We start from the raw sequence: 22,519 nt of genomic DNA, 5'->3' as shown, positions 1-22,519 counted from the left end.
AACTTTAGGCCATTACGCTGCAGCACATTGCACGTTTAACACTTCCTTCAGCTTTTAGGACTGCTACTGTCACAAAAAGAACAATGATGAGGTGAAACACTGGATTTCAGGGATATTTTCTGCTGTTTTGAGGAATTTAAAACTCATATTTATCTTAAATGTTGTTTAAAAAGGGAAAAACTGCATCATTGCTGATAAAATCTAAGGTCTCTCATCTTTAGTCTGTTTAGTTTCCCTTTTTTGCACATTTACCAACATGAAGGAAACATTATTGAGACATTAAATGAGACCTTAAGGAGATGTTTTGTTGTTTTCAGGCTGTTTAAACACTTAAAGATGTCAATCTAACCAAAAACCCTGAATAAATATTTCTCCGTGTCTCTTTGCTGCAGGATCCTCAGCTTTAAACACCTCTGTGTGCACCGCTTTTGTGCATGATTGATTTTAGGGTTTGGACAATTTCAGGACATTTTCAGGCACATTATAGAATCTCTGACGGCAAATATTGCAAAGAAAAAAAAGGTAAAGGATGAAAAAAAATGACCTAATGCTGTTTTTGAGGATTCTGAACAAATTCTACCCAAAAATCTTGCAAAATTTGGAAGAAAAACATCTGATTGCTGCAAAATCCAAGCACTCTAAGTCTTGGTCTGAGCGTTGGGCAAAGTTAACGGCATGAATCAAACAACCTCACAGATATTTAAGCATTTAAAACACATTTTTGACCAGAAATATTAGAAAAAGGAAACAAAAAGCTGAAAAACCTAAGAGCTTTGGGTCATTAGGCTTTGGCACATTGCACGTTGAACACTTCCTTCAGCTTTTAGGACTGTTACTGTCACATATTGAACAATGATGAGGGAAAACACTGGATTTCAGGGATATTTTCTGCTGTTTTGAGGATGTAAAACTCATATTTATCCAAAATGTTGTTTTAAGAAAAGGAAAAACTGCATCATACTGATAAAATCTACAGTCTCTCACCTCTAGTCTGCAGTACGTTGCATTGAAGCACCTCTGTTAGCTTTTTTGCACATTTACCAACATGAAGGTAACATTATAAAGACATTAAACTAGACTAAAAGGATATTTTCTGCTGTTTTTAGGAAGTTTAGACACATAAAGCTGTCAAATTTTTACCAAAAACCCTGCAAAAACAGGTAATAAACTTCTCCATGTCTCTTTGCTGCAGGATCCTCAGCTTTAAACACCTCTGTAGCTTCTGTGCATGATTCATTTCATGATTCGGACAATTTCAGGACTTAAAGAACATTTTCAGGCACGTTATACAATCTATGACAACAAATATTGAATAAAAATTAAAGGAGGAAGTAAAAAAGATGATAAGTTACTTCAGTGAACAGACTTTTTAACACGTTGGAAAGCTTATTGAAAAGTTAACAGCCTAATTGACTGAAACACTTTACAGATATGACTTTACACTTCATGAACGGTTTCACAGTTTTGGAAGATTTTAAACGTATTTACCCTAAAAATCTTGCAAAATTTGGTTAAAAAAACACTGATGGATGCAAAATCTAAGCACTCTGTGTCTTCACGCTGCAGCGCTCTGCATTAATGAACTCTAATGCTTGTCTTAAGTCTGCAGCATGTTACATTAAAGCACCTCTGTTAGCTTCTTTGCACACTTAGCTACATAAAGGAAATATAATTGAGACATTAAACTAGACTTGAGGGACATTTCCGCTGTTTTCAGGCAGTTTAAACACGAAAATATATTATAATTATATATCATAATTTTACCAAAAACCCTGAAACAAAACTTCTCCATGTCTCTTTGCTGCAGGATCCTCAGCTTTAAACACCTCGATTAGCTTCTGTGTATGATTCATTTCATGATTTGGACAATTTCAGGACATAAAACTGAACTTTTCAACATTTTCAGACACGTTTTACAATCTACAATGACAAATATTGCAAAAAATTAGGTAAAGGAAGCAAAAAGAGGTGTTAAATTACTGCAGCGAACTGACTTTTAAACACATTTGGCAGATTCAGTGCCAGATTAAAACACTTTTTAGACATGAAGTGACATTACACCTCATGTGCGGTTTCACAGTTTTGGAGAATTTCAAACATATTTTACCCAAAAATCTTGCAAAAAATTGGCAGAAAAACACCTAAAAGCTGCAAAATCTGAGCACTCTGCTTCTTTACGCTGCAGCGCCGTGCATTAATGAACTTTTTTAAGCGTTTGGCAAAGTTAACGGCATGAATCAAACAACTTCAGAGACGTTACACTAGTTTTATGTCACATTTTCTGCAGTTTTAGGGCATTTATAACACGTTTTTGACCAGAAATATTACAAAAAGGGGACAAAATGCTGCAAAACCTAAGAGCTTTGGGTGATTACGCTGCAGCAACTTGCACATTTAACACTTCCTTCAGCTTCAAGGACTGTCACTTGCACAAATTGAGGTAAATAATGAGTATTATGAGGTAAAACACTGGATTTCAGGAAAAATTTCTGCTGTTTTGAGGAATTTAAAGCTCCTATTTATCCAAAATGTTTAAAAAAAGGAAAAATTGCATCATTGCTGGTAAAATCTACAGTCTCTCGTCTTTTGCACGCTTAGCTTCATGAAGGAAACATTATTGACTGTTTTCAGGTGTTTAAAACACAAATTTAACCAAATATTCAGCAAAAATTGGTGAAAACGCTTTCTTCTGTGTGTCTTTACTTTTGCTTTTCTGCTGCATTTGAAACACAACACAAACCTTAAAGTTAAAGCGTGGACTTTGACCTTTAATTTGAAGGTTTTAACGAGCATCAGATCTGCAGCCCTCTCATTGTCCCTCAAACTGGAGGCAATAAAAAAGAAACGGCGTCTTGTCCCACATTTGTTACGCAATATAAAATGTTAAATTTGTTGCGTTTCGAATCCTTCTGGCTGCTTGTTTTGAGACAAAAACAGGAAGTGTGTCATCGCCCAAACGCTTTTAAACCACAGTTCTCATTTCCCTCAAATCTCCCCCTGACATATTTATCATCTCTGCAAACTTTGGGAGGAAAGGTCACATTTTTCACGCTTCTTATCAAGTTAATGCAGCTCCAGGAGAATGTTGCAGTGAATTTTTACGTGTTTGTCCCGTTGTAGCGTCTGTTAAAGAGTTGGTGTGAGGTTTAAAGAGGGGTCTAAAGAGGCGGACCCTGCAGGTTTTATGGGAACTTTAATCTAATCTCTCCACACCAATCCTTCCAACAACTCTGACAAGAAAATGACGCCTAAACAGTTTAATTTATTAGTGTGTAAAGTCGTCTCTTCGTTTGGTGCTGGTTGAACGAGTTTTTAACCCTCAGGGACGGTTTTACCTCTTTGTTCAGGAGGCGGCTGCACATTTCTCTGAACCTTTATCTAACAGCGTTTTCCTGACGGAGTGTGTTCGTCCTGGCGCTCTCTGCCCCGGAGGAAACAGCCCCAGATTGGGACTCAGGGATTAAGCCGGTCTGGGAGAGTTAATCTCAGACGCGGGACATTTGTGCCCCTGCGGATTGAGAGCAGTGTTTTTTTATTGATTAGCCCCGAGTGGGGCGCTGAGCATCCACATGTTGTCCTCCTGCCTTTCCCTAAACCCATCCATGCCAAAGATTTAATGGGGGATTTAGGAGATTAACTACCACTGCATGGGCGCGGGTTTTATTGCATTACTGCCTATTAGCTTCTCCTCTTTTAGCCGCGTCCAAGAGTTGTTTCCTCTGGGCAGCAGGAGCCTGATCCAACAGTTTGTCCTCTGTTTCTCTCAGCACTTTAACATGTGGACACAATGCGGCCTGTGTGTTTTACGCCCGATTAGCACGCCGTGTGATGCTAACAGAAATCAGCTAACTATCAAATGATGAAGCCCCGAGAGCGCCGCCGGAAAAAAAACAGCAGAAGAAGAAAACAGAGCAGCAGCCAAAGAGGGGGAAACTCCCCGAGCCCATTTTCTTATTTCAACATCAATGACTGGAAACCACATCCAAAACACACACACACACACACACACACACACACACACACACACACACACACACACACACACCTCTATGAAAACAGGAGAGGTCGAATCTGATATTTGACTAAGTCCTCCTCTTATTCAAAAACAGGCCGAGAGTTACTTTGTCTGATGGAAGAAAGGAAACAAGAGACAGACGGAAGAAAGGAAAACAGAAAATCAGGAAGAGACAGAAAGACAAAAAGAGGAGAGACAGAAAAAAAGAGTGAAAGAAACAAAAAAGAACAGAAAAACAGAAACACACAGAATAAGCGAAAGAAAGACTTAAAACAGACAAAACAGAAAGAAAGGAGGTGGAAAAAGAAAGACAGAGAGAAGAGAAGAAGACAGACACAGACATGATAAAGAAATAACAGAAAGAGAATTTAGACAAAAAGACAGAGAGAAAAACAGAGAGACAAGCAAGAAAAAGGATGAACAGAAAGAAAAAGAGAAGGAACAAAAGAAAGAGACAGACGTCAAAATAAAGAGGAAAACTTAAGAAAAAGACAAAAAGAAAAACAGACAGAAGAAAGGGAAGACAGACGTGGTACAAAGGAAAAAAAGAAGGTTAGGAAAGATGGACACAGAGATGACAACACAGATGATGGACAGAAAAAAAGAAAGAAGAAAAAATGAGTAGGGGGAGAAGAAAACGTGAAAGAAGATATAGAAAGAGATTAAGGACTGAAAAAGGCAAAGTTATGGAAAGAGGAGAGACAGTCGAAAAAAAAGGAAAACTAAGAAAGATGGAAACAGTGGAAAGAAAGAAAGAAAGAAACCGTAATCGAAAGAAAGAAAGAAAGAAAGAAAGAAAGAAAGAAAGAAAGAAAGACAGAAAGAATAAAAGAAAGAAAGAAAGAAAGAAAGAAGGAAAGAAAGAAACAAAGAAAGAAAGAAAGAAAGAAAGACAGAAAGAATAAAAGAAAGAAAGAAAGAAAGAAAGAAAGAAAGACAGAAAGAAACAAAGAAAGAAAGAAAGAAAGAAAGACAGAAAGAAAGAAAGAAAGACAAAAAAAGGACTGGAAAGACAAAGTTATGGAAAGAGACAATCCAAAGAAAGGAAAACTCAGAAAGATGGGAACAGTGGAAAGAAAGAAAGAAAGAAAACGTAAAAGAAAGAAAGAAAGAAAGAAACAAACAAACAAACCAACAAAGAAAATCGAAAAGAAAGGAAGAAAGGAAGAAAGAAAGAAAGAAAGAAAGAAAGAAAGAAAGAAAGAAAAGAAGGAAGGAAGACAGCATTAAAGAAAAACAAAAAAAGAAGTGAAGAAAAATAATCCAAAGATGGAGAAGAAAGGAAGACACGGATGATGGACAGAAAAATGAAAGGAAACACAAATTAAAGAAAGAGAAAGAAAAAAGGCGGACGTAAAAACTGAATATAAGCAAAGAAAGTCATGAAAACTAGAACAGACGAGACTGAGACATTAGATAAACGGACAGAAACACAGAGCGATAAAAAGAAGGGCAGAGAGAAAGATGGACAAACCAAAAAAGAAGGAGAGGAAGACTTTCAAATGGAAAGAAAAACAAAAATGTTAAGAAAAAGAGTCAAACTCAACCAAAAAGAAAGAGGAGAGGAAAATGAAAGGAAAGACAGAAAAGTCCAGATCCTGATTAGATTATTTCCTGTAGAGACTCTTCAGTCACAACCAGATTAACACACAATGCTGATCACAAACAGCTAAATGATTAAAAACAAAACATGGCCGTTAAAGAAAAGCCAACAAAACATCAACAATGTGCAAAAAGCAGTTTCTGAGGAGAAACAAAGCCTCTTCCTCCAGTGAACTGCTCTTTTTCTGCGGTCTTCATTGTTTCTCTTCATCATGGAGACGAATTTAATCTGGAGCAGGAATCCGGGAATAATGCAAAGCTGTGAAAACCCCGGATTTACAGCAGAAAGAGAAATAATTAAAGAGATAGATAATCCAATTATCTGCTCAATCATTGTGAATTTACCCACAGAGACACAATAAACTGAGGAGGAACGCAGTGTGAGTGTGAAATCCTGCGCTGAAGGTGACAGGAAGCAGCCTTAATGTGATGGATGTGATGAAATGTGCTCGCTTTGGGGAGAGCTGACGCGTTTTTGGATAAAAGTGAAAGAGGAAACGTGGAGAGGAAGATGAGGAAGATGAGGCTGAGGGGTGTAGCCGAGCAGCAGGCACACAGGCAGGCAGGCTGCCACTCCGGTCGTGTACTTTGCACACTCAAAACTGCAGCGGAAAAAAACTCCCACGGATTCGCCAAAAGCACACTTCGGATTTAATTCATTACACCTCGTGTGTGTCCACCAAAAGAAACCGACCCGGGCGCGTTATCTGCCAGCGTTTTATTTTTTCCTCGTTCAAAGATTTGAAGGCGCAGTTTTTCCCCTCGAACACCATAACCCGCCATGTTGAAAGTGGTTTGACATTTTGGCAGTGTCCGGTATTTTCCAGTGGCTTTCACGCACCTTCAAAAATCCCGACTGACTCATATCTGCCTGAATGACAACAATAAGTGATTTCCAACCTTTAAACGTGAGGACAACTTCGCGTTTGCGTCAAATAAAAAAATGCGTCGTGTCCCTGAAGAGAATATTAAAGCAGCTGAAATAACGTTTAAGCACGCGCGCGAGCTGATTGGAGAAATTCACCTTATTTACAGCAGAATTAAACGGAAACACTGAGAGAAAACAACGCAATTATTACCGCGAGTGCCACGAGACAGCGTCCTCTCCACCGGTGAAAGCTGTTAATTACGGCGCGTGCGAGACACTTTGAGCAACTTGGGCTCGTGAACGAACGCTCGCGACTATTTTCTCGTTTCTACAGAAACCGCCTCGGGAGCACTTCAGGGAAGAAGGAGGGGAAAGATAACTCTCCTCGTGTTTATTTCGTCGACACAACCAAAATTACAAAACGCAGCAACCTCCGGAAAAGCCTCCCGCGAGCCTTTCTGGAGCCGTCACCTGTCTTACCTGTCCAAGTTTTTTCGTCGCCTCTCCTTCACGAGACCCCCTCTGTTTTTCTCCCCCTCGCTCCCTCGCTCCCTCTCTGCTCCTCGTTCGCGTGAGCCCGAGCAAAGCAGCGCGAGCGACGTCTTTCAGCTGCTGCTGCCCCCGTTCCAATATGGCATCTCCCATCTGCGCATGTCCAAAAACATCTACAGATATTTTCGAGCCAACTCCTTCACGGAGCTTTTAGTGCAGCAGAAAAAAGTGTTTTCTTCAGCCTGGTGTAAAAAGGGAACTGAAGACGCCTACAAAAACACAGCACAGTAAAAAATACCGCTTATATAACCACACACAGCTTTTTTTGTTTTATCAGTTAATATAAATGGAAAACTAATTTAATAAATATCTTTTCCTTACATAAAATATTTTTAAGAATCCCAGGGTCCTTAGAAATATTATTATTATTAAATCTAAAAAAAAATAATTTTGTTATCTCAATAAACACTAATTTTCCTGCCTTTAATGTGCTTAAAAGTCACCAGACTGCACAAAATTCAATGCTTTTTGCATCATAGCGCCCCCTAGTCACTAAAACTGCATCCTCTACACTATTTTGCATTTTTTGGTGCAAATGCAAAACATCTCCAAACAAAAATCTCTCATCTTTGCCATGAAAACTTAACAGGAAGTCCAGAATTTTACGTAAACATATTTATTTTTGTTTACAAAAAACAGAGCTTACATCAGATCATGTTCATTAATTTCAGTGTATGCACATTAATAGTGAAAAGTTATTAAATGACTTTTACTACCTCAGTGGGCGTGGTCAGGACAGGTGCCAAAGTTGACGATTTTTCAGAAATTTCTAGAAGCATGTCCCAAAATTTTGGTTGAATGGCCGTTTTTAGCGATTCCTTGGAAGTTTTTATTATTATTATTATTTATCTTTTTTTTTTTTTTTTTTTTTTTTTTAACCAAACTTATCCAAGTTTTTATTCTATTGGATATATCCTGTAGAATAAAAAAATAAATAATACTAAATAATAAAAATTCAATTAAATATTATTAAAACATATTAAATATTAAATAGATAATAAATAATAATGATTAAAATTAAAAATAAAAAAAATTGGAGTTTATAAACTCTAAATTTGGTGCACGTATTGTAGACATAATGAGGATAAAAAGTTATAGATCTTTTAATGGGTGTGGCCAGAGCTAGGGTCAAAGTTCTTTTTTTATTTTATTTTATTTTTTAATTTTTTATTTTATTTCATTATTTATTTTATTTTAATTTTCTTTCCTTTACATCCAGATTAACAACCCAAAGAAAAAAATCTCACATAGCATAGCCACAAAGAAACACTTTTTTACTTAATGTTTGACATTTCTATCTGTAAATAATAAAACACACCCCGCCCATTCCCCCTGTATTCTCCTCTGTGCATGAATATTCCTCTAAAAGTCAATAATTAATGACTTTTTAAAGCAGTCGCCCTTTGAGCTGGTCAATCCGCGCAGTTGGGTAATTTTATTTGGCATGTTTTGGCAGTCTCTCCTCTCGGGTTGCCCTTGAGAAATCGCCTGAGACTTTGTTGTCCTAAATGGCAGAGTCGTCTTAAAGTCAACAGTATCCTCTAGTGGCCGCGGCGCATTTCACCACTTAAAAAACAAAAAACAAAAAAACAAGCAGAAGCAGCTCAAAGTTTGGTTTACAGCTTCATAAAGTCCTTTATTTACACCCCTTACAAAAAACCAAGCTACTGAAGTTTCTGAGGATGTTTTTTTCTTTTGGGGAAGCTGATCTGTCAGCGTACGAAAGAAAGATTTCTCCAAGAAAGAAAGTGAAACTTAATCTACTCCCTGATCGTTGTAACACGAAGATCTGCTGGTTTCATTTCTGGGACTTGAGATAAATTCCTTTTACTGGAAGTTCGTCCCCTTCAAATAGAAATAAAATCATTACAGCTCCGTTTGTGCTGGACTTTGGAGCTGGCTCTGTTAGGTTGCACAATCAGGAGGAAATCCCCTGAAAGTTCCCCCTCCTGAAACTTCAATTTATGAGACTGAAATTTAACAAAAAAAAGTTTGGTTTAACCAAAGATATTTTTAAGATAAACCATCAGAGAGCTTTTTTGGGGGCTGTTTTGTGGGATTCTTGATGAAATAGGGGAGACTGGGTACGGTTGTAACACTTTTTACTTCAACACCTGAAACTCTCTGAATTTCGTAGCTTTAATTCTCATTTCTAAACTTTTTTTAAACTACAAATTTAACACTTTGAGGAATTTTACCTCAACATGTTGAAAACTGCAGTTCCACAAGTGTCCACTAGAGGCTGATGACGAAACATTAAAAATCATATACACACTCATTCAAAAACCTCAGAGTACTCCGCGTTGAAGTTATTTGTGTGAAATGTAAAGTTATTTTAAATGATAAAGAGTTACCGTAGTAACCACAAAGTAGCTAAAAAGTTACATAACAACAGATTTATCCAACTTATTTTTGAGCTAATTACAGTTAAAAGGCTTCAAACTTCCCCAAAAATGTAAAACCAAGGGAAAAAAAAACCAACTTTCTTTGACTTACTGATAGTTGTTTTTCCCGTGACCCTGAACAGGCCTCAAATCAAGCACTCCAAAGGACAGAACAGGCGTTTATTGAGGCCACCAATTAGCGAATCTGACAGTTACGGGGCTTGTTAATGGCGGGGAGTGTTTTATTTTGTAGCCTGTGACGGGAAGTCCAGCTCAGTGTTGTCTTTACGGAGGCGGATCTGATTCATGGAGACACACAAAGGACTCCTGGAGACAGGAGGAGAGGCTGCGCTCGTGCCGGTGTGATGCCGCTGGAGGAACAGATGGTTGGAGCGTGCGCCGTGCCCCATTAATCTGCCAGAGAAGAGGCTTTCCGAGCGCGAGAGAAAGGATTATGCCCCCCTCCCTGCCCCTTCTACAACACACACACACACACACACACACACACACACACACACACACACACACACACACACATGCTGGACCTGTGCATGAGCCGGCAGCCTCCCTGCACGAGGCAGAGGATGGTGATTTTGTTTTGGCAACACAAGTAAACGCTCCCAGTTTTGGCAGGCTGTAAAAATAGAAACATTCAAAGAGCTCTTTAATTATCAAACCAGAAATTAACACGACTAAATCAATTTAATTTCTGAGCATAGATCCTTATTAAGCGAACCAAGCTTGAACTTTGACCTTGAGGTGACAGAAAACGTTAGATGAATGCAGGGTAAAAACTTCAAAGGTCGTCTCATTGTTGACCCTGAGAAAGATACAGACTGGGATCTGCGTCAGTCAGTTCAAGTAAAAAATTATACGACCAATATTTTACTTTTCCCTCTCTTAAAGTTGTCACGTCTGTTATATTCAAAAAATAATCTCCTTGTAGCTGCAGTTCCCTGGGTGTCCACTAGAGGCTGGGTCAAAAATGCAGAACGTCCTGTTAACAGCGTGTTAAAAAGCTCATCTTTGGGGCAGGAATCGCTGAAACTGTATGACTAAAAGCTTATGTTTTTCAGCCGATGTCATCATAAAAATACACACGTTTTCACGTTTAATCAACGTTTAGCTCCACTCGTTCACTGGTGTTTTAGCTGCTTCATCAGAACCTGTCTGCGATCGTTGGCTAACCGCCAACAGTTAATTTTCTGTTTCCAGCCTCAGTTAACCAGTTAATATCTTTACGTTTCAGTCTGTCTACAGATTACGCTGTCACTTGTTGATGTTTTTCATCCACTCACTGATTTCTCACGAAGCTGAGAGTCAGTAACAGTCCGTCAAAGTGATGTTATTTAGGTAAAATTGCTGTTTTTGATGGTTAACAGCCTCGCGTAGCTTGACAAACCGTTTTACTTAACGGTACTTTCTAGTGGCGGGAGAAAAAATTGATTCACATTAGTATTGTTTTTTTGTTTTGTTTTGTTTTGTTTTGTGATTTTGAAATTATAATTTTTATTCTTTTTTTTTTTTTTCAAATTAAATCCTTACGGTGGCCAGTAGGTGTCAGCCGATTTGCAAACGCAACAACACAACAGAAGTTGAGAAGACAGTTTTCCTAAAGGACACAAATTACATTGTTATTATTATTATAACTATTTACTTTTATTTTATTTTGATTGCTTCTTCTGCATTTTTTTATTCATTTGAATTTGTTTTATGTCTATTCTTTTATCTTATATCTTATTATTCTCCTGTGCAGCACTTCGTTTCAACTATGGTTGTTTTTTAAAGTGCTTAACAAATAAAGTTGGATTGGATTGGAGAAAAGTTGGAAGGTAAGTAAATTATACTAAATATAGCTTAAATGCTAATGTTAATGATTCATAAAGCTAAATAAAAGACAACATATTTTTTCTGGTAAATGAAAAAATATAAGTACTATAAAGGATATAACAAGGTGAAACCCCTATGAAGCTTTATTTCTCAAAAATTTGCAAACTATCTGACACCCACTGGCCACTGTAAATCCTTCATTTTAGTCTGTTTTTATACAGTGGTTTGAAAAAAAGTTACCGCTTTTCTCCAGCAGAGCGCAATTTTTTTTTTTTTTTCACAATCCAGTAATGTGATGTCGGATCCCCTGAATAAACCCTAAAAACTGACTTTTCGGGAAAATACTGCTCTTGATATAGTCTGTAGACATCATCATCATCATTCAACTTTTTTCCATTGTCTGGTGTGAAATGAGGAAACCAAAAATTTTGGGAAAAAAATATCAAAGAATCATGATTTAAATTGATTCAACGCCCCGAAAACTGTAAAAGAATCAAATCAGGAGAAAAGCATATTGTCCCAGCCCTAATTCTTCCAAAATGCCTCAGCAGCTGTAACTATTTACAAACACTGCTCAACACTGCCCCCATGTGGTGTAACTTTGGTCCATACAGCTTCCATAAAAATACAGAACCACCTGGGTCTTTTGATTAAACAGGATGATACTCCTCTTTTTGTTCACTGATATAATTTCAGTCAGAATCAGAGACTTTTCAGAGACTAGTTCAGGACCAAATCAAGCAGGAGGTGAGTTTAGTATCTCCTAAGCTGCTCCTCTAAATTGGATCCTCTGGGCCTTGATGTTGGCTCTCGGCCTATCTGTCCGGCTCCAGGTGAATAATCCGCTGAGGTCTCTAAATTGGCCTCCATCAGATTATTTTAATCATGAATCCAATCACCTCCTCTTATCTCCCTCCCTTTAGTCTGACACTGAGCATCAATGAGTTGTTGCTTTCTAATTAGATTCCTCAATATTTCTTTTTCCAAAAACAGTCAGTAAAGGGGTGTGCGATCCTGCCACTGGAGGGCGCTGTAGTCCCAGGAGGAGAGCCAGCGTCTCCAGCTGCAGCCCCACCTGGAGAAGATTCCCTGTTGCTTCAGAGCAGATTAACTTCACGCCAGTTATTACACTCCCTCAATCTTCTGTTTTTCTTCTTGTGATAGAGAGATGTGCTGAGAGAGTCAAACTCAGCACTTTTTCAGGCTCAAGTTTCAGCTCCACACTTTTGTTTTCCATTGGCAGAGAATCATACTGGGGGTTAAACTTCTAAAATGTGTTTTCATGAACAAAAGAAAGAGGAATGTCGTCTCTCTTTCCTCTTTCTAGCTGCCTCTCTGGCGTCTTCCCTCTCCCTCCTTCCTGTCCTAATGACAGACCTGTCCTCCTTTGGGTCCGTTGTGGTGACACACCTGTGTAACTCACCTTTCCAGAAGGTTTAGGAGAGGGTTAGAAAAAGTATTTAGAAGGACAGCTACCTCTCTTTGACTTCTGAAGAAAATATCTTGGACACAGAAGCTCACGATAAAGTTTAACTCCCTGTGAGGAGTCACTAAATCATCTTCAATAAGTCTCACAGTTACATCTGTTCCTATTCAGTATCCTCCACTCAAAATGAGATTATCAGCGCCAGAATAGATTATTATTAAAGTCTCTAAAGCAACACCATGCTTGAGCAGCGTGAAGAGAGATCCGTGTTTTTCTCTGCTAAAGATGATTCATGACTCATTTTTTAGTAATGGTGGACACTGGAGCTGAACTGTCAAAAAGAAGAAGACATCAGAACCAGTGTTGTGGACAAACTCTTTGAAAGGCAGGGGTGAAATAAATTAAAATAAAATAAAATAAAATAATGAAATAAATAAAAAAAATACATAAAATAAAATAAATAAAAAATAACCTTATTGCTTTGTATCCTGCAATAAATAAATAAATGAATAAATAAATTATTAACCTTATTGCTTTGCATTCTGCAATAAATGAATAAATAAATAAATAAATAAATAAATTCATTAAAAAGTGTTAAAAAGAGCAATTACTCTCAAAAGCAAATATAGGGAAAAGATAATCCAAATCTTTCAAAAAATAAAAATAAAATAAAATAAAATAAAATAAATAAATAAATAAATAAAATTATGACATTGCTTTTTTTCTTTTTTTGTGGCAAAATGGTAATTAGCATTTATGTTTGTGGATGGTTTTGCTTGTCTTTCTGTAAGAAAGAATGTTAAAATCCATGTTTTCTCCCATCATGTGTTTATTTAATATTTAATGAAAGAAGAGGAAGATATAAAACTTTTTTTTCGGCTCCTTTTCATTCATTTTAGGTCTTTGTCTTCAATTTTATTTTATTTTTTGTTTTACATATATTTTATGACAACATGAACGAAAAAGAGACCAACTAAACTAAACTAAATGCACGGCTCGGCAAGACAGTGGGTGCTAGTGCTCATGGGAAACAGAGTCTTTATCCCAGAAAAACACTAGCTTTTCCAGTTTCCAGATAGTTTAATGCAGTATGGAAGATCAAAATAACATCTTAATATTTAAAGACACTGAAAACGTTATGAATTAAAACAATATTTTGTAATTGGTTACTTTTTGGGTTGTTTATTTTGTTAATTGTTGTTTTTACTGATTCCGTGTCTTTTATTTTGAAGGGGTTTCACCGGAAGCTTCAAATTCAGTCGTGTCAACTTTACGGTTTTTGTTTTTCTCGTTGATCGTATAGTGTATAAATATTTTTTGACATGCACACTTATGGATGTGGGTCCTGAAAACCGTCGGAGCTGATGCCGTAGACTCGAACCGGTGAACAGAGCGAACCCGTCGGTTGTTTTCCCGCCGTCTAAGCAGGTTAAGCTCCTCTTTACCCACCGAGGCAGAGCTCCTTTTGTCTGCAGCGGGTGTGTTGTTTTCGTCGTGTCAACATGGACATGTACGGATACAGCGGAGTTTTCCTGGTGAAGAGGTTTTTGGACAAAGACGTCCTGGAGGTGACGAACATGTCTGACATTAACAAGGCGAATCCTCACGGCTGTGACTACGGAGCTTTGACGGACAGGTTCGGCGTCCTCATCCAGGGACTGCTGGCGATTGTAGCCTTCAGTACGCTGATGTGTGAGTGTCTGATCCTTTAACCCTAATGCGTCTGAAAACATGTGAATATATCAGTGTAACTACCTCTAATCAAGCTGAGGAGGAACTAAACATGCTGTGTTAAAACTCGCTTTTTAAATGCTCCGCTTGTCCACGTGGCGTTTTGTTGACGTTTGTTTCTTCTGCCTGAACCCCCTTTAAGAACATGCTAATTTCACGTTATCACACCTTTTCACATGAAGAAACGCCCTAATTCAACTTTAAAGAAACATTTTAGCTTAAGAAGAATATTAGCTTAAATTCGGCATCAGTTATGTGATAATACCTTTCATTATTTTAAGTAAAATCAGCCGTTTTGCTTATTGTTTTTGCAGAGCCTCATTCACCGAGCACCAAACTCCATTGAAAAATCTGCACATTTTACACTACCTTGCTCTTGAATGATTTATATGAGTTTTATTCTAATTTTTTTTTTTAAATTATTGTTACTTATGCTTCTCTGCTTATTTCGGCATTGAAAATGTGCTTTAAATAAAATATTATGGAATAAAAACAGCTTCTTAAGGGGTAAAAAACACCAAAACAAAAACACATCTTGCAAATCATTTGAGTAACTGCTCTCTTTCTGCCTTATCTTTTAACTCAATTTGTCATTAAGGCTTAAAGAAGTATGCATAATTAAGGTTTAACATGCCTCACAACTACTTATCTGGAAGTAAAGCTAAAAAATAACTGTTTTTCTAATTTAGAGTTGCTATTTATCCGTCTTTCACACTGTTTATGCCACTAACTGCAAAACAACATATCTCTATACAATAGCTACTGTCTGCCAATTAAGCTGTGAATCACCGGGTGCTGACTTGGAGAACACTGGACGCCTCACAGGTCTTGGTTCTGCAGAGAATGTGATGTGAAATGTATTTATATGTTAGGAAAATTGCACCGATTTGTGCGACACCACTGAGAAATCTCCTGACAAACATCCTTCATTGTATTTTCAGGTAAACAAGTGCATGCAGAAAGGGAGTGAAGGCTTAAATGTGACACAGAATGAATTAAATGTGCATTTTTTTGCAGTTGCATGAATATTAAGCCTTATCATAGGAAAGGTGACGTGAAATTTGGTGCCCCAACATTCTGTTAATCTGTGTTTTTGGCCTCTCACGTGTGTTGCGATATGATTTAGTAGTCACAGTGTAGATTTAAAGGTCAAAGCAGTCTAGTTGATCTCATCAGCTTATCATCAAACAGCTGCGTTCAGAGTCGCTGCAGCGTCAGAGTGTTGCAGAATCAGCCGAGGCCTTCAGGGTGAGTGGGATCAATGAGCTCTAACCTCCGCTCAGTTACTTATTAGCAGACAAATCGATACACTCCTCTTTTTTCTCCTCTGCATCTGTTAATATTTACTCCACATTATTTGAGAGCAGCCGAGCATTAAGGGCCCTTCAGCCGTGATCCCTGTGGCGGTATGCCAAGCCACAGAGGAGCCGGGGCTGCAGCATGTGGCCCTCTGCTGATCTCTTCCTGAGAGACTATTTCTGATCTGAAAACACATCTGCAGGAAGCCTCGGTGCTGTTTTCACACGTTGAGTCACATTCTCCGACCTGAGAGATGGAGAGATAGAGGAACAGTGGGCGTCTGTTCGCCCTGAGCCCAGCGGGTGAGGCATGAAAATGCTGCGGCGGCGTGACAACGAGGACAAGCGAGATCATCCATGTGTCACCTGAGAGTTTAGACTCAGTGGAGGTCAAAGAAACTGTGAATTTGCTGTGACAAGCTTGAGCTCAGTTGGAACATTATCGACGTATTGATTGAGTCTTTGTTTTTGTCTGCAGTGAAACGTTTTCGGGAGCCTGTTGGGATCAGACGACCGTGGAGGATCTGGTCAGAAAAACTTCTTCTGCACAAACAATATAATTATTAAACTATCACACTTTCCAAAGGATGAATCAAACTAATGTCAACACTCTAAACCAGGGGTCTGCAACCTGCAACCTTTAAAAAATTATTATTTAAATAAAGAATTTTTATTTTTCTTCCAGAGGGTATTGATGATTAAAGACACTGACACTAAATGAAATTATGCGTTACCATTTAGTTGAACTAAATCTTCATCCCATCTGTCAATAAAGCCTGCCACCGCTCTACTTCACCTCCTACAACATCAACAGCCCACCAACTTTCCATGCACCTGTGGCTAACCTCAAGTTTTACAGCCCTGGGAAGATAACTACATCTACAAAAAGACTAATCTGGAAGAAAATACTGATTTTTAATTCTGTGTGGATGGATTCATTTTTCTAACATGACAGCTTAATATGTACGCTTGATATGTGGCAGGACAAGAAACAGAAAGTCTTTTTTTTTTCATGTTTGAGGTTTTTTTTTTTTTTTTTTACTATTTCAGCATTTTCTTTTAATTTTTGCAATTTTTGCAACTTTCTGATTTTTTTCAACATTTGCTTTTTTATGCAATTTTATTAAACTTCTTTTCTTTTTTAATTTACACTTTTTTAAAAAAATCTTTTTTTAATTTTTGCAATTTTTTGGAAAATTTTGCAACTGTCTGAAGTTTCTATTTTAACATTTCCAATTTTTGTTTTGCAATATTATTAAATTTCATTTTTTAAATTTTTACTTTTTTTAACCTTTCTTTTTTTATTGTTTTTGCAATTTTTTTTGAATATTTTTGCAATTGTTTGAAATTTATTTTTTATATTTGCAATCTTTGATTTTTTTTTTGCAATTTTATTTAATTTTACTTTTTTAATTTTCAATTTTTTAATATTTCTTTTTTAATTTTTGCATTTTTTTGAAAAACTTTGCAACTTTCTGAATTTTTTTTTAAAAAATTCCTTATTTTTTTGCAGTTTTATTAAATTTTATTTTTTAAATTTCTACCTTTTTAAACATTTCTTTTTTTATTTTTAGCAATTTTTGGAAAACTTATGCAACTTTCAGATTTTTTTGTAATATTTCCATTATTTTTGCAATTTTATTAAATTTCATTCTTTAAATTTTAACATTTATTACTTTTTTAAAATTTTTTTGAAATTATTTAAATTCCTTTCTCTCATTTGAAAATTTATTTAAAATATAAAAAAACCTAAGGCATCACATGTACAATTCTATAAATTTAAAAAAAATCTTAACTCATATAGATACTTAGTTACTTATTTTAACTACACACGGAATTTTAAACACTTTTTTGTCTTAATTGTGAAGATAAAGTAGATTTTGTGGCTCCTGAATGACTTAAATCCAGGTGAGCTGAGGGGAAAAAGTCTTCTTTGAAAGTAAAGGTTGCAGACCCCTGGTCTAAACATTTAGCTGAATTCCTGAAATTTGTCTGAAATGTTTTTCCAGACATGTAGAAGCTGAACTCTGTGCCGTCTGTTGCAGGTTTTTCGACACGTCCAAGCAGGCCATCGGTGCTCTTTTCATCCACTTTGCCAACGTCTTCCTTTCCACGCTCACCAAAGAAGACCCGTGCTCCCTGTGAGTTACCGAGCAGCACAAACCAAGTCACATTAAGCTGGAGATCATGTTTGATGGTGTTCGTTTCCCTCCTCTGAAAGGTACCTGATGAACTTCCTCCTGGATGCCACACTGGGCATGCTCGTCATCTGGCTGGCGGTGAAGTTGGCGTCCAGACTGGTGGAGTACAAAGAGTGGACTCTTCTCATGTTTGGAGAATATGGTGAGAAAGCATCTTCATTTTTAAATTCTGATGTTGTTGGAAAAGTGTGTTCCTGCCACTGGAGGGCGCTGTAGCCCCAGAGGAGGCTAACAGAGAGGGAGGAGAGCCAGCGTCTCCAGCTGCAGCCCCACCTGGAGAAGATTCCCTGTTGCTTCAGAGCGGGATTAACGTCACGCCAGTTATTACGCTCCCTCAATCCACCCGTGATTCTTCTGTTTTTCTTCTTCTGACGGAGCGATGTTCTGAAAGAGCCAAACTCAGCATTTTTAAGGCTCAAGTTTTAGCTTCACACTTTTCTTTCTTTTGCAGAAATATTGATAGTTATCCTTCAGAAAGACGCCTTAACATGAAGATCTGTCTCTCCTTCCTGTGTCCTTCCTCTGGCGTCTTCCTCCTCCCTCCTTCCTGTCCTAATGACAGACCTGTCCTCCTTTGTGTCTGTTGTGATAAGACACCTGTGCAACTCACCTTTCCTGAAGGTTTAAGAGAAGTTTAGAAGCAACCTGTCTCAGACTTTTGGAGAAAAGATCTTGGACGACTCTCAGTGCTGTTAAACAAAATAATTTCACAAAAACAAAAAGAAAACATCTTCAAAATCATGACAATTCCTTTACTGATTCACGTCCTGCCTCCTCTCCTCCAGGTGACCCTCCTCAGGCGGCGGCGTGGCTCGGTCAATGCGGGGTCTACCTGCTCATCATGGTGCTGGAGAAAGGCGTGATCAGCCTGGTGCTGCTCGTCCCCGGCTGGTCCAAAGTAAGGAGGCTGCACCAGCTGCTCTCTGTAAACATGATGCTTTCAGGCCCTGTGGGAAAGACGAGTGACGCTATGATACTTACAGACACTTGCACGGATTTTCCCACGATTAATTTTCCTGAAATTAGCACGTAACAGTTTCTCGTCTCTATTTCTCCATGAATGAATCTGTATGTTTAAAAATCTATTTCTGCTCCAGCTTTGTTTGGCTCGTTGTTTTCAGTGTTTAGAGATTAAAGTCATTAGGACGGCTGAGGATAAACAAGTGGACAGTAAAAAATGACCTTATTTTCATTGAGACTTTGAGTTTTGAGGGAAAGTTTGTTTTTACGACATGGGATCATTTTTGTTTATTCAAACACGCCACGATCAGGGAAACAGATGTCTTTCTGGGAATTAAAATGTGGCTCATCCTCTCGTCTCACATTCGTTTTAAGAGCCATCTGTGTCGTTAGGATGAGTCAACATCCTTTGTTTTGAACCGTCTCTGTCTGACGCTGCGTTTCTCTGCTCCAGCTGCAGGAGGTGCTGCTGAGCTACATCTCCAACCCTCAGCTGGAGCTGGTCCTCGTCATGCTCATCGTGCCGTTCATCGTCAACGTGAGTAACGCTTTGATCATTCACACAGTCTCACCTTTGTGGTGTCTGTGTCTCTTACCTGGTCTCTCTGGCTCCCCCTGCAGTCCATCATGTTCTGGGTGGTGGACAGTCTGATGATGAGGAAGTACAAGACGATGAAGAGCCTGGACGACTCGCTCGGGGACTCAGTGAAGAAGGCCGACTCACTGCCCTGGATGAACAACGAGGAGTCACGGGTGAGAATAACTCATATCATCATTGTCGCCCAATGCTAATGCTAATGCTAACTGTCATTCCTGTTCTAACTGGAACAGGATCAGTACAGTTTGGTGCGGTTGGGATCAGTCCAGTTTGGTCTGGGTCCGATCAGAACAGTTTGGTCCGGTTGGGATCAGTCCAGTTTGGTATGGTTCTGATCAGTACAGTTTGGTCCGGTTGGGATCAGTCCAGTTTGGTATGGGTCGGATCAGTACAGTTTGGTATGGGTCGGATCAGTACAGTTTGGTCCGGTTGGGATCAGTACAGTTTGGCACGGTCGGGTCAGTACAGTTTGGTCCGGTTGGGATCAGTACAGTTTGGTACAAGTCGGATCAGTACAGTTTGGTCCTGTTGGGATTGGTCCAGTTTGGAATGGGTCGGATCAGTACAGTTTGGTAGAGTCGGGATCAGTACAGTTCGGTTTGGTCGGGATCAGTATAGTTTGGTCCGGTTCGGATCAGTAAAGCCTGATTCTGTTTTTGCGTTTCCATGTGTCCTGCTTGGTAGGTGGCGTGTTAGCCGGAAGCTAATGGACACAGCAGCTACATGATAGCACGACACCGTAGCGGCGCGACACAATGTACCCTGCTTATAAATCCAACGAAGAAAAACGCGACACAGTAAACAAAGAGCAATGATGGAAGACATGCAGCAATTCGTCTTCCTTGTGATTGGCACAGGAAGTGACAATTCTTTCAACCAACCAATGGAATGCAGTGTTTCTAGCTCCACCTTCTGGTGTTGGATCGGTATGCCTAAGCCCCAACAGAAGGGAACCAAAAAGTGGGACGGTGCGGGTCGGTAATTCAGGGACCTGTCCCACTTTCAGTCAAAGGAAACGCCACAAAATGCGTGCTGTACCGAAAGGAACTGAACTATTGTTGGAAACTATTGTTTTTCAAGGAGTTATGTAAATAAAATTATTATTTTTACGCTATAAATAACATTTAACTTTGATAACTTAAAGAACAATAAGATATAAGAAAATCAGCCCCCACACACAGCATCTTAAACGTGCATTTTTGATGCAAAAATTGGCATTTTATACTGTGTGTATGTGGTTTCTGCTCCATCTACAGCCAGCCCCTAGTGGACACTTTGAGAACTGCAGTTTTTTCCTCACTTTTGCAAAAGAGTTTTCCTCTTGATAACAGAAAAGTTACTGAATCCACTTCTTTATAAAGTTGTTGATGCACAGTTCATGATATTTTATGATAATCAGCTGGTTTGGGTTTGTTGGTCGGAGCCACGTGCGTCACCATGAGAAAAACTTGTGCTTCAGTTCCCAGATCTATAAACTATAAAAAACAGAACAGAGGCGCACATCGTGAGTTTGGTTGAACTTGGGGTGGAAGTTTTCCAAGTAGAGTAAAAAAATAACGTCCTCTGGATACAGATAACGTCTGATGTGTGTAGTTTGATGTGAGATTAACAAGTTATGGTGTGTTTTAGCAGTTTACATAAGAAGAATTTAAGCCACCATCAGGATAAGTCAGATCCTCACTCTGAGAACTCTCAGCCCTGGGACTGACTCATCCGAGGAGTTACGCAGTCACGCTTGGCGTCAGCTGCACCTGTTGTTTTGGGGATGAACTCAAAGATCCTCTCAGTCTTTCTTCACTTGATCAAACCAGATGAGTTCAGTCCAAGAAAGTCTGACTCACTCGTCCCTCGTTACCGATGAGACGGGTTTGGAAAGTTTGGGAAAGACTTGGAGCTCCTGCAGAGCTACTTGTGATTATGGAGTAAAGTAGAGTGCACATTCTTCTGGTTTATTTAATTCTGGCGTTTGATAACAAACCTCCTCTTTTTCTCTTGCGTTACTCTGCCGGGCAGCCGTAGATCAACCCTTTTTCCTGTTCCTCAGAGTGATGTTTAGGCGTCTTTTCCACGCGCTGATGTTACAGGCGACAGAGAATCTGGAGGAGGAAAGAAAACCTGATCAGTATCTGCTCTTAAAATCAGTTTCCCCTCACGTCAGCCTCTCGCAGAAAGCAACATATGGAAGTTTTAACGCTCTGAATCCTTCGAGATTTGAGTCTCTGCTGCAGCTTCAGAAAGCTTTTACGAGAAAAAGGAAACAAAACGTACTGCTCACGCTCTCTGACGCCGTTTTCATCCCCAGGTTCTGCTGACCGTCGACACCGACACAGATGAAGCCTCTGAAGGAGAAGAAGACCCCTCTGAAGTCCGCCCTCTTCCTCCTGTGCACTACTCAGGGGGACCGCTGAGACCGAGCTGGGTGGTTGTGTAAGCCCTGGTCACATGACCTCCCACCTGTCCTCTATCCACACACACACACACACACACACACACACAGAAACCCTCCCAGAAGCCTAAACGTGAGCAAAAACCGAAACCAGAGCATCCTCGCCTCAGATCAAAGGTCTAAACACCACTTCCTGTGAGCAGCTTCCTGTGAGCGGCGTCACAGTTAAAGGTTATTCCAACCTGCGAATGTGAACACTACAGCCTTAGCCCGACAGGGAGACACACACGCATGCAAATCAAAGTGCATTCTGGGAAATGGAGGCACAGTTTTCCTCCAGGAGATGATGTGAAGCACAGAACCCACAGGGGAAGTCTAAAACCAAGCACTCCTTCAAATCCACATCTGTAGTTTTTACTCAAAGTCATTCCTGTGTTCAGGCTACGGCAGCCTCATTGGACCAAACGTGTTCAATCAGCGGTTATGTAAAAGTTTTTAGTTCCTGTTTTTAAAGGAAAGTTTATCCAGGAAGGATTTTTATCATGTTGTGGTTTAAAGGACCAGGTCTCACTGTGTCGTTGGTCGTCTATGATGGAGTATTTGAGCCACTGCAGGAGGAAAAACAGAGATTTTTTAAACTAAGTGGGAATATTTAGGAAACTCTACCA

The 22,519-nt window shown here is 38.9% G+C and overlaps 2 protein-coding genes across 4 annotated transcripts in view; one reads left to right on the top strand and one right to left on the bottom strand.

The window, feature by feature from the left end:
• The window catches only part of sfmbt2 (Scm like with four mbt domains 2), a 63,688-nt gene extending 56,546 nt beyond the window's left edge, over window positions 1–7,142 (bottom strand). The window contains exon 1 of one of the 3 annotated variants that reach the window (XM_074698438.1): window positions 6,966–7,142. The gene's annotated coding sequence lies outside the window, so the exon portion shown is untranslated. Of the gene's footprint in view, window positions 1–6,696; window positions 6,800–6,965 lie in introns of those variants that run through there. The other 2 variants (XM_074698441.1, XM_074698439.1) reach the window with 2 other exon arrangements.
• Window positions 7,143–13,923: 6,781 nt separating this feature from the next.
• On the top strand, window positions 13,924–22,137 carry tmem110l (transmembrane protein 110, like). Its single transcript, XM_074698822.1, has 8 exons — window positions 13,924–14,369; window positions 16,185–16,233; window positions 17,752–17,847; window positions 17,928–18,049; window positions 18,693–18,805; window positions 19,322–19,405; window positions 19,489–19,620; window positions 21,768–22,137. The coding sequence occupies exons 1-8, from the start codon at window positions 14,180–14,182 to the stop codon at window positions 21,894–21,896; spliced, it is 915 nt and encodes a 304-aa protein (XP_074554923.1). The 5' UTR covers window positions 13,924–14,179; the 3' UTR covers window positions 21,897–22,137.
• Window positions 22,138–22,519: the final 382 nt, after the last annotated feature.

Source organism: Halichoeres trimaculatus, unplaced genomic scaffold (genome assembly GCF_033239565.1).
Source record: "Halichoeres trimaculatus isolate MK-OKI-2021-1 unplaced genomic scaffold, fHalTri1.1 fHalTri1_scaffold_21, whole genome shotgun sequence".
NCBI classification, from domain to species: Eukaryota; Metazoa; Chordata; class Actinopteri; order Labriformes; family Labridae; genus Halichoeres; species Halichoeres trimaculatus.
The sequence above is the reverse complement of the archived record's forward strand: the minus strand, read 5'-3'. Positions and strand labels throughout refer to the sequence as shown.

Coding starts and splice junctions, on each gene's coding strand:
- tmem110l (XM_074698822.1), top strand. CDS start 14,180: ATGGACATGTACGGATACAGCGGAGTTTTCCTGGTGAAGAGGTTTTTG. Junction 16,234..17,751: donor AGACGACCGTGGAGGATCTG/GTCAGAAAAACT, acceptor CGTCTGTTGCAG/GTTTTTCGACACGTCCAAGC. Junction 19,406..19,488: donor TCGTGCCGTTCATCGTCAAC/GTGAGTAACGCT, acceptor CTCCCCCTGCAG/TCCATCATGTTCTGGGTGGT.